The following is an 11,214-nucleotide window of genomic DNA, read 5'->3' as shown; positions in this document are numbered from 1 at the left end:
CCCCCCCCCCCCCTTCTTTCGGGCGATAAAAGGGACGGGTCACTCTTAGTGCTTTACTCGACAATCCAGTAGTAGGAGTAGTGAAAAGAAGATAGGCTCTCTAACCTCTCAAGGCACTATTCAGCAGATGTGGAGCTTTTACTCCTTCAAACCCTAGGCATACCAACCTTCCTCTTCTTTCCTTCCCTACATGCTGAGACACTCTACAACTACAAATTATCGCACTCCATGTACTCTAGAGACATCTATAAGGAGAATCATACATCTACATATACACGTATAGACAGTCTGAATGTGGGACCCTCTCCAAACCCACCGAGGAACCCAATGCCTACATAAATGCAGAGAATTAGGTTACTTCCCTCTTGTTCAATCAAGGAAAGTGTCGACCTATCTAGAGATCCTCTGTCCTCTTATTATGAAACCGAGAGCGAAAAGAAAACACCTAGATCCTTCCTACTGATAAGGCCTTGTGAGAGAATGAAGAAGAAGCAGCCTGCAACCCTTAAGAAGAGGAGCTCTCACATGTCTGCTTAGTTAGTTGTGCTTACTCTTTCACACTCGAAGGAATACCAAATTCGTCAAGATACGAATCTTTATAGAGTCGATCCGCTGTCTCTCTTGGTATCTTAACGACACGAAAAGGGACATTTTCTTCGATCTTCTGTCCTGTAAGCGTTTGGATCAATTCCTCCTCAGATCGTGTGGGAGCTTCTTGGACAGGGCCCACCGTCAACACACACTTATACTCCTTCTACAAAGAGAAGAAAAGAAGGAAGAAAGAAAGAAACAATGAAAGGAGATAGAGAAGATGCGTAGGCCTAAGAAAAAGAGCAAAGAACGAAAACGAGATGACCTAGAAATAGACCTCCACAATAGTCAGCTTATACACACATATATATACATATAAACCAGGGGGGATGAGACTTGTACGATAGAGAAAAGAACACTCTCGTCCATGGCAGAAGAAGATCGGACAGCGGCCCCGAGACCTCCAGCGCATTGCTCTCCTCGTAAGAAGCATTTGAGTTGGCTGCTGTGAATGAAGTACTGTAGACCGCGGATAGAAGAGAGGAGTTCGAGTCAGACAGGGGATTTCGATTCTTGGACAGGTCCCTCACTCTCCTTCCTCCTCCTGTAGAGACGCCTGATGTGTGTGTGTGTCTGACCGTTGAGAAAACGGAAGGGGGAGAGGCTATTCCTATCCATCTATCTATCTAAATTTCTCTTGATCTCTTTCCTTCCTCGCCACGAAAGATCTCTGTAGATGAATGCAAGAAGAAGTCTCTATGGATAGATGATGAGGAAGGACAACATACCGAGAATTTGACGCTTTGGGTGGTTCTTCCAGTTCGAAGCCCTAGCGCAATGCATGCGGCTCCTTTCACAATGCAAAGGGCAGCGTCATGGAAGGGAGTTCGCTGCGCGTTCGGACCCACTCCGGCCGACGACATCTTTTTCGGCTTGAGTGTACGAGGAGGAGATGAAAAAGAAGAAAAGAAAGAATTGTAGTGGCTTATGCGGCGAAGAGAAAAGGAAGAGATACCATGTAAGACAGGAGGGATCCGAGCGATTTCAAGAGGAGGTTTCTTGGAGAAAAGAAAAGAAAAGAACATGAGAAGATATGAAACGAGAGAAGTGTGTTGAGCTTCCACTGAGAAAGGAAGAGGAAAGACGATTTAGACTCTCTAAGAAGAGACTGTACGTCTTCGTAAAGAAGAGAAGAGAGATAAGATAGGTAGTAGGAGAAGAAGCTCTTATGTCAGAGGAACGAGATTGGAGGGGGGTAGGATGGTTAGATCTTCCCTCTCTCTTGCTCTATTTCTCAATACAAAGAGACGCCGGACACACACAGCTCCTCCTCGTAGCACATCGATCGATCTTCGATGATCGATCGGGCAGGCTTGACGACGTCTGCTTGTAAGTAAGAAATAGGACGAAAGGACTGTCTCTCTCTCTAAACAAGGAAGAGAGAAATCGAATCACAGCAGCTTTTTTTTCAAGCAAGGCCTGCCTGGATATCATCTATGATAGCTCAACAAGTTCTCGGAGATTTGAAAAGAACAAAAAAGAAATAGATAGCTGGAATAGGTAACAATACTACCCCTATGCTTCCAGGGTCAGTCGTCGTCGGTCTAGCTCTCTCCTCCAGTCCCTGCTACTCGTCGTCTTTCTGTGTTCCTACAGACCGGCCGGCCGGCTTACGTCCCCTACGGACACTCAAATTCAGCGACAGATCCGACCGACCACTCCCACAGGATGTTTCTCCCCCCCCGCTCAGCAACCCTGTCTTCATGAGTGGTGTGGATGACGACAAACCAAGAGAGACAGAGAATCGACAACTGGTGGCGGATAGAGCCTCTTGAAGGACACCCATCCACGCTCTCCCGTGCTCGAGCATGGGATTGTTTGGCTTCTTATGTCCATGAAAGTCATGTTTTTGTCACATGAAGAAGTAACAGGGGGTGTTGTAGTCTTTCTTTAGGTGGTTCGCCTGTATGCATGCAAAGTTTCGTCACAGGAAGCGGGACGTTGAGTTCTCCGATCCTACTTGCTCGCTCGTACACCCGGAGAGCTATCCATTCAGGCGACCTGGTGTTGTCTATATGAGGGTGGAGTGGGTGGAGTAGACCGGAAATGTCTAGACACATGCATAGCTGGATGGGAAAAGGTGTTACGCGAGACAGGAGGGGATCGGATCACCTTGAATGGCTAGGTGTCTACTACTAGGACACCAATTTGCTGTGACAAGTCATGAGAAAAGATGTCTTCTTTGCAAGCGGGGAACCCCACTTCATGCATAAGTGAAGTTGTAAACACGTGCCGAAAATTTCAGCCGGAAAGACCTGGTCTGTCGTATCACGTTTGAGCAGACACGTTAGATGGTAGATAGCTTGCTTGGAATGCAGGGTAGAAGGAGGCTGCATTTTCCCAAAGAACGGCTCGAACAGCACACCTGTGGTGTGAATGCACGTGAACTGCTGCTGGCTCATGGCAAGCACAGTTCACGTGCATTCGCATCAACACGCGTAGGATACCTCGCTAATCTCGTCAAGTGTATTGGTACCGTCTTAGCAGATGACGTGTCAGTCTACAGTGGGCGGACATTACCACTCTCTCACGCATACCCTCTGCGGAAGATAGCATCTGCAGCTACAGTCGCGATGTGACTTGCAGAGCCGTCCGCAAGCATCTGCGGAAGAGAAGCCTCTCCGGGGTTGTCATGGGAAGCGTCTTCAGTACCACTCCCGCACCGCCACAGAGTAAGCGCGCAAGGAGGAGCACTCATGAAAGACAGGTAGGCCGACGTGAGGTCGCTCAGCCCCGTCTTCCCTGTCGATCGCGCCTTCCCACAAACTCGCTGTAACTTCTGACTATAATGGGTCCGTGCTTTCCCCCTATATTGGTCTCGATCAAAACAAAAGGTTTGGCTTTATCAGCTCCACGGCGTCCAGCGTGAACGACTGCCCACGGCCCACCGGTTACCTCAGGGGCCCGTTTCACAGCCAAAGAGTAGTTCGGAGTGGTCTATCGACACTGTTGGATCTGCGCATCATACCAGCAACAGACAACCCGCGTTGCTGCGCCATAAGTACACAAGATCCTCAAAGTCTTCGCGCGTTGCTACCCTTGCATGTGCACGTGTTGAGAAGGCCTGGTCACCTTGTCCAAGTCCGGTGACGAGACAACAATATTGCGACGCAGAGGGTGACCTAAGAAGAGTCGGTCGGTCGGGGTCACTGGTTCTGCTTAGCTCGATGGCTCAGAAGCTGTATGCTTCAGCTTGCATACGAACCGGCAACTGTAGACGTGTCAGTTCCTTTGAATTAGCCTAGCCGAGTGATTCGCCTTGCTAGTTTCTGTAGAGAGGACGTGTGTGACGCCACGGAAAACCTACTTACGGTGGTGATCTATTCCTGACACGTGTCTCCGAAATGCACTTTTGTACGAGAAAGGGTGTAGCTGTTTGCCTTTTTCTGACTCTATGCTTTCCTCCGTGCACCTTCTCCCACTGCGGTGGCCCTCATCGGGCTACACGGGGGGGTGTGCACACAGAGAAAGACGGGGAAGCAGCCGGAAAGAAAGATGAGAATGTTTTAGTGCAAGATCTCACTGGACATACCTTGATCGAACGAGAACAGTCTGATGATGATGATGATGTGTCCATGCTGGATGAGAAAGAATTGGAGCCAGAAGTAAGTTCGAGTAACGCTATTGCCTGCTGTGCAACGAAAATCAGAGGCCCGTCTTCAGGTGCGGATTCGAGGCGAGACGTTCCTGACCATGCTGTGGAAGATGTTGTAGAGATACCTTCTATCCAGGCTGTGGATGTAGCTAGTGCCAAAGTGGTCGCTGAAGAGGGCCATTCAAGGGATGATCGAGATGCAGGCCGGTACTATGAAGATTTCCAGCAGGATGAGAATGCGCGCCGATTTGCTGTGAAGCCACTAGCTTTCAGGGATGCCTACACGACTCCACAAAGTAAAGCTCCAGGGCTTTCCCGGAGACAGCTCGCCGGAGGACCGCCGCCCGGTAGTCCTCCAGCTCTCATGGGCACACCCCCGGGGACACCTCCCCGGTCACCGCCTAGCACACCATGGGGGACACCACCATCTTCGCCTTTCGCGTCGCCATTTGGCACACCACCAGGGACCCCCCCGCTGCGGCCGCCTCCTCCTCATCTTTCTCTCGGACTTGGCCCCTCTTCCCCAGGACAGCAGCCCCTGCCTCCTCGTGGACCGGCTGAGGGCCTGGGCAGCTACCTAGGCGCCGCGGGTACGAGGTTCGCAAGACGTGGTCGACGAGGGCCTCGCTTTCAGTTTCCCGGGAGACGCTGGTTGCCAGGAGCTCTAGGCTTAGGGCTTCGGCTTTGGAGGCTCTCAGATGGTTGGGGGGACCCGTGGTGGATACCCGGGCCACGTCAGGACCCCCCATATCAGGAGGGGGTTGAACGTTTGATGGCGGCGTTACAAAGGATCCAAGAAGAACAAAGAGGAGGAGGTGGGGGTGGGGGGCCGCCGCCTCCTCCCCCTACTCCGTCGCAGTAGGTCGTGTAAGCCTTATATCCTCGTCCAACGCGTCGTCCCATGCAAGGGAAGCCGGAGAGAAGCTGTTCATGCGTCCGCACAGAGTGTCGTAGTTGAGCTGTTGGGTTAGATGGCTGCGAGTTCAGGGCTTAGAATTGAAAGCATCACCCGTTTTCTGTAGATTCTACGCTCTTTCTTTTTCTGTGTCATTTCGGAGTATCCATGTTTTCTTGTGTACAGACGCTAGCAGCGTGGGGGTTCGGGAGCGAAGCTGAACTGTAGGTGGGTTGGTCAGCTTTGATGTACATAGACATCGACACACAGTGTGATGAGCCGATAGAGTGGTTCAAGCCCCAACGAAAGACCGCTTCCGTAGCGAAAGTCTCGTCGTTGTGTGGTGGTACAGCAACATTGTTTAGAGCTGCGAAGGAAGTGATATGACGCGAATGAGGTATCTAGATAGGTTTCGTATCTATATCACAGTGCACGAGGCTCAAGGGGGAAAAGAGAATGGCCGGTGGAGACATAAAGTAGAAGGTAAGTGCAGCGGTTGCATGCGTACATGATACCTTCTATTCTCGCATGCATTAGGCCAGACTATCACGCCCATGAGTGAAGTTGAGGAGGGATCGAGCGCTATTGTGATGGTATGAGAGACCTTGTTTCCATACGTGCCTTGATAGGCGTGCGTTCATAATGGAAAACTCTTATGTCCCTACACATCAATTACATCACACACGCAAAGTTTCTATTAGCTACCTTCCTGCCCGTTTGGCTTCTCCCTCCTGTGACGATCACTTGCGTCTTAACAAAATTCGAGACGTAAACGGCGAGTTAAGACGTGTCAGGGGGGACGTTCGGATCAAGAGCTGAGTTTTCCTTTTAGAGTGCTCTCCCATCCGAGGACAGAGGTCTAACGTATGTGCGTGTCTCATCTCTCTCACACAGCTTCAATAGCCTAACTAACGCGATACGTAGTTACATCATTTCCTCGTTCTCCATCCTTGCTTTCTAAAGACATTCCGACGACCAGACTGGACATCGAGGGCAGAAGCAGTAGGGAACAGCCCCGTCGCGATTCCATCAAGAAGAAAGTCAAAATTGAGTTTTAGAAGACTTCTTTCCACAGACCCCCTCTAGCTGTCATCTACCAGTAGTCTGTCGGTATGCTTAAAAGTGTAGAGGGAGGGCATCTTTAGAATGGTCACTCCTCCCCCCCAAATCAAAGTCAAGCCTCTCGTGCTCCATGCCGCCGTATCATAAACATAAGAGAAAGAAGAAAGAAACCGAAGAAGAGACACATGAGTTATAAGGAGGATATGTCGAAATAAAACCAGACGCTTTTTCTCGCCGGGTTCCCCGTAGTCTATCTGTTTGCCTGTATGTGTGTGATTCGTCACTCCTTGCCCATTCAAAGGATTCGCAATCTCCACAGTGTGCTTGAGAGGAGTTACTGAGATCAGCTGCATGCAGAAAAAGAACAAAAAGACTCAAGGAAAAGAAGAGGTATGTACTGTAGAGAAAGCGAACAAGGCGAGAGATCGATTCGTTTATTCATATCAAAGAGAAAGACAGGAAAAAAGGAGAGGAAATTCATGTGAGACAAGAAGAAGCGAGCAACTCACTCGCTACGTGCGGTGTGTTACACCGTCTCGAATTTCTCTCTTTACCTACAAGGGTGTTTACCTGCGTCTCTCGAGGTGTACATACACCCGAAAAACCGTCAAGAGTCCGTCCGGTGAAGAAAAGCAGAAAGAGAGATCGGATTCTCTCGTAAACTAGGATCTCTTATCCTGTTGGGTCTTCGGCCGTATATCGGAGAAGCACTAGTGATCCTTTACATGTGAAGCCGACAAAACTCCCTTCCCCCAGGGTCGCGACCTACAACAACACCCTTTCTCGGTCTCTTCTCTCTCGTAAACTAGACTGCTCACGATGCTTTCCATTCCTTCTCCACCTCTATATTCTTTTTCTTGTTTCTCTAAAGCCATACTCCCGGCAATAGACAGTAGCAAGCTCTATAGCTCCTTCCTAGTAAATCTATCTTCCAAGATCAAGAAAGACATGGATCGCTATCCTGTCTCTTCTCCACTCAAGGCAAGGCTGAACAAAGACATAAATCCCTTTAGAAAGAAAACACCGAGCGGAGAGCAAAGAGAACTCTCTCTCTCTGGTCTTGTCTCATAAGAAGCAACAGCGGGAAGTTGAAGAACACGAGGGTTCTTTCTCTCGTCATTTTTGTCATCGCATGTATAGATGGCCCATGTGTGAAACGACCATGTCTTCGGTTTGTGTCTCTTCCCTTCACCGTCTCCACCCGATTCATTGAAACATTCCTTCTCAAAAGAGAACTGATGTGATCTGGAGAAGATGCTCTAAGGACAGAGAGTGAGAAAGAGACAAAAAGAGGAGAGAAGGTTCTCCTCAGAGAAAGATAAGAAGAATAAAACACCGAAGAGAGACTAGCTGGGATGATGGACCACGAAAGCGAATTTTGCTTTGATTGCATGCAGTTGTTCAGTTGAAAGCCTAGCATCTTTCTCTCCTTTCCTTCTCTCCATCACACTTCTCTTCCTTCTTCACTTCCTTACACTCCTTTTTCTTCTTTGTTACCTTTGTATCATGTGTCTCTTTTTCCTTTTCGCCTTTCTGCTCTTTCACACGCTTTCAGTAACGATCTCCTCATTCATTCTAGCTGTCCTTGTGAAAACTGTATTCTCCTTCATCCTTCTCTAGTGAGAAAGAAAGAAACCACAGATCACTCTACTCTTCTCTTTTAACGAACACTGTTGGGGAGAATCTTCCAAGCAATTTCTTCTATATGACTCTTATCCCTTTCTTCCGACTTTGTTTTCTCTATTCTTCCTTCTCCTTCCTTCTTGAATTTCATTCTTCTTATTCATTCTCCACCTCATTCTAACCATCTTCTTTCTTCATTGCTTCTTTTTCTCCTTCCTCTCTCCCCCTTTCCTCGTCCTTCTTTCTTCTCATCTTTCTTTTGTTTCTCTCTTTTTCTTTCGTTTCCTTCTGAAGATAGGAGGCGGGAGATTTCAGCGGAAGACTTAGGAGTTTGTCTCCTCTGGCGTTTCTTTCCCTCTCTCCTTTTCTGCATCTCTTTCTACCGGTCCATCTTCGCGCACTATCTCTATTGGCTTTGCTTCTCTTTCGTCTCTTCTCTTTTCTCTAGCTACCCATCTTCACGCCCTCGTTTCTCTGCGGTCTTTTCTCCTTACTTTCCTTCATGTTTGTCGCAGAAACCTTTCTTTTCAAAAGGGAGAGAAGAAACAGACCTTCTCTATGTTTCTTTCTCTCTATATCAGGCTGGCTGGCTAGGTGTCTTCTTTCTCTGCGTTTCTCATTCCGTTGAAAGACTTTCGTTCTCTTCATACCAAAGCTTTGTATGAAGAGATAGACAAGATGTTCCTCTTCTTCTCTTCTTCATATCGACTTTAGCAATCCTTTTCTTTCCTCGCCTTTTTCTCTCCTGCACTTCTTTGTTTCAGTTAGAGTTAACTAGATTGATTCTTAGGTGTGTCTTTCAAGTGTACGTACACCAGAACTGTTTCTGCCTTCTTTTGAAGAAAACCAGTTTTGGGTAAAGACACATCTTTTCTTCAACTTGAACTCGTTTCTCTCCGTCTGCACCTTCCGTCTTTCAAGAGAGAAGGAAGAAGGAATTTATATCTTTCTTTCTTTCTTGTATGTCTTTCCTCCCCTTCTTTCGATTCCTGTGTTTGCATCATGACTCGTGATCATGAAGGCTCCAAGATGAACGGAAAGCTCTCCTCCTCCTCCTCTTCTTCTCTCCGTCGTCGGGGTGGTGGGAGTGAAGGATCTCCTCATGAAGATCGTCGTTCTCATTACAGACGCAGGGAGAGATACGAAGAAGATGAAAGAAGAAGAAAAGAGGGTGAACAAGAGGAAAAAGAAGTTGAAAGAGATAGATGCAAGGACAGACTGAAGTCCCTGGGAGAGAAAGGTTTCCACAGAGGAGAAGAAGAAGAGAGACGGAGAAGAAGAAGGAAAGAGAGAGACGAAGATTCTTCTTTCTCTTCATATCGACGGAATGGAGATGAGCGACGAACTAGAGAGGTAAAGACTTCCTACCTTTCTTCTAAAGAAAGAAATCGAGAGAGAGAAGAAAGAGATTTATATCATGACAGAGAAAGATCTCGAGATGCCGATGGAGCCACCTCGGATGATCCATCTGAAGATGAACGGAGAAGAAGTAGAAGAAGAAAGAGAAGAAGAAGAAGAGAGAGAGGCTCTTCTTTTTCTTCGGAAGAGAGAGAAGAAGGAAAAGACCAAGCGAGAGGTGAGAGGAGAGATAGTCAAGAGAGAAGAGAAAGAAGAAGAAGAGAAAGGCCGTCCAGATCTTCTTCTCTCTCCTCTTTCTTTTCTGTTTCAGATCAAGATGACAGTTCAGCAGGAGATAGAGATAGAAGAAGAAGAAGAAATTCACAAGAAGAAGAAGATTTCGACAGGCGCCACGACCGAGACGATGACCGAAGAAGAAGAAGAGAGAGAGGACAGCCGGAATCTTCAGAGAGAAGAAGAAGAGAAGAAATAGACGAGGAAAAAGAGAAGAAACTTATGTCGACTTCTCTCGGGGCGTTGAAGCGAGCTCAGCAGATAACCGAAGCAAAGCTAAGAGAACACGAAGCCTTGAGAGAGAAGAAGAAAGAAGAAGAAAAGAAATTACAAGAAGAAGAAAGGTCTTTCCAGGAATCTCTCTTAACGAAACACCACCAAAGACAGCAACTACAGCAGCATCAACAGTTTCTCTATCAGGCGTCAACTTCTCTCTTTCCTCCTTCTCACTCGCCTCATGCAAGTCTCTTTGTGCCGTCATTTCCAAATCATGCCCTCCCACAATTCAGTTCACATGCCCCTGTCTCTCTTTCTCCTCACACCGCTCAGCCTCTCCCTGTCTCTTCTTCTTCTTTCGTAGAATCTCCTGTCTCTTCTTCTTCTGGCGCCGTGGATAAAGATATCCGCGATAGGAGAAGACAGAAAGAGAAAGATGAAGAGACTGGAAGAGAGAGAGAGATAGGTGGAGAAGAACGAAGAAGAGAGGATGAAGAAAGGGGGAGAGAGGAAAGCAATGATAGGAGAGGAAGAGAAGAAGGAAGAGATTTTGAAGACAACTCAAGAAAGAACGCAGAAAAGGAGGAAGAAGAAGAAAAGGGCTTTTCTTCTTCTTCTTATTGCGATAGAGGGCAGCGTTATCTCTATCCGTCATCTCTTCCTCCTCAGAAGTCGGCTGGTCCGCACTGGAATGAAAGAGAAGATAGAAGAAGATACGAAGGGAGGGGAGACAGTGACAGAGGTCATAGTAGCTCCACGAGAGAGAGAGAAAGATATCCCTATGAAGATGGTAGGAGCACATACAGAGACCGACAAGGAGATCGAGACCTATATAGCCATCAAGAGAGAGAAAGAGGAGGAGACTACCACCACCATCATCCTTCTTCTTCTTCTTCTTTCTTGAAGATCGGTGGTTTTCCGGGAGGTCTGCCTTTTGGTCCGCATGCGGAGAAGGAAGAATGGCTGAGATTTCTCGACTGGCAAGGAAGAAGAAGAGAAGAGAGAAAGAAGATGAAAGATTTCTATCATTCGGAGAGAATCTGGAGATCTGAGAAAGAGCTTTCTCCTACTCGCTGGAAAACGTCCTCTTCTTCATCTAGTGCGGGTGTACATACAGGTGGGAAGACAGAGATGAACGGAGCGAAGAAAGAGAAAGAAATAGCAGCAGGGGGAGAAGAAGAAGAGATGAAGAAGAAGAAAAGAGAGAAGAAGGAAGAAGAAGACGAAGACGACTCGACAAATGCAGCAAGAGAAAGAGATGAGAAGAGACACGCACAAATGACAACGGAAGAAAGAGAGAGAGAAAGTGCATGGAGGAAGAAGATTCAAAATCTTGAGAACGCCGACAAGACCAAAGAAAAAGAAGAAGATAATGAAAACTTGCAAAAGAAAAAGAAGCAGAAGAACGACAAGAAGAAGAAGAAGAGAAAGTCCTCTTCGTCATCTTCTCGTGGAAAGAAGAAAAGGAACACAAAACACTCGGACACTTCAAGTGATAGAGAGACAGGTTCTTCTTCTTCTTCCTCTTCTTCTTCTTCAGACGATGAAAGCGAAGCAGAAGAAGAAGAAAAGAAAGAAGATGAAGAAGAAGAGGAGATAC

General features: G+C 47.4%; 4 protein-coding genes across 4 annotated transcripts in view; 1 reads left to right on the top strand and 3 right to left on the bottom strand.

Moving 5' to 3' along the window:
- Positions 1–2,423, bottom strand: part of CSUI_008164 (tryptophanyl-trna synthetase) — an 11,049-nt gene extending 8,626 nt beyond the window's left edge. Inside the window, exons 1-2 of the mRNA XM_068068301.1 lie at positions 1,320–2,423; positions 510–754 (exon numbers count right to left, since the gene is read on the bottom strand). The gene's annotated coding sequence lies outside the window, so the exon portion shown is untranslated. The remainder of the gene's footprint in view (positions 1–509; positions 755–1,319) is intronic.
- A 3,720-nt stretch (positions 2,424–6,143) lies between these two features.
- CSUI_008163 (uncharacterized protein) lies at positions 6,144–7,448 on the bottom strand (the record flags this gene model as incomplete). The annotated part of the gene is made up of 2 exons (XM_068068300.1): positions 6,144–6,490; positions 6,714–7,448. A coding segment is annotated over one exon (294 nt), but the record flags the coding sequence as incomplete, so codon positions are not given.
- A 142-nt stretch (positions 7,449–7,590) lies between these two features.
- Positions 7,591–11,214, top strand: CSUI_008161 (nuclear nf-kb activator; the record flags this gene model as incomplete). The annotated part of the gene is made up of 1 exon (XM_068068298.1): positions 7,591–11,214. A coding segment is annotated over exon 1 (2,446 nt), but the record flags the coding sequence as incomplete, so codon positions are not given.
- CSUI_008162 (uncharacterized protein) lies at positions 10,226–10,569 on the bottom strand (the record flags this gene model as incomplete). Its single annotated transcript, XM_068068299.1, has 1 exon — positions 10,226–10,569. A coding segment is annotated over exon 1 (189 nt), but the record flags the coding sequence as incomplete, so codon positions are not given.

The sequence above is a fragment of the Cystoisospora suis genome, assembly GCF_002600585.1.
Source record: "Cystoisospora suis strain Wien I chromosome Unknown contig_4500, whole genome shotgun sequence".
NCBI lineage: Eukaryota > Apicomplexa > Conoidasida > Eucoccidiorida > Sarcocystidae > Cystoisospora > Cystoisospora suis.
Note: the sequence above shows the minus strand (reverse complement) of the source record. Positions and strands in the feature narration are given on the sequence as shown.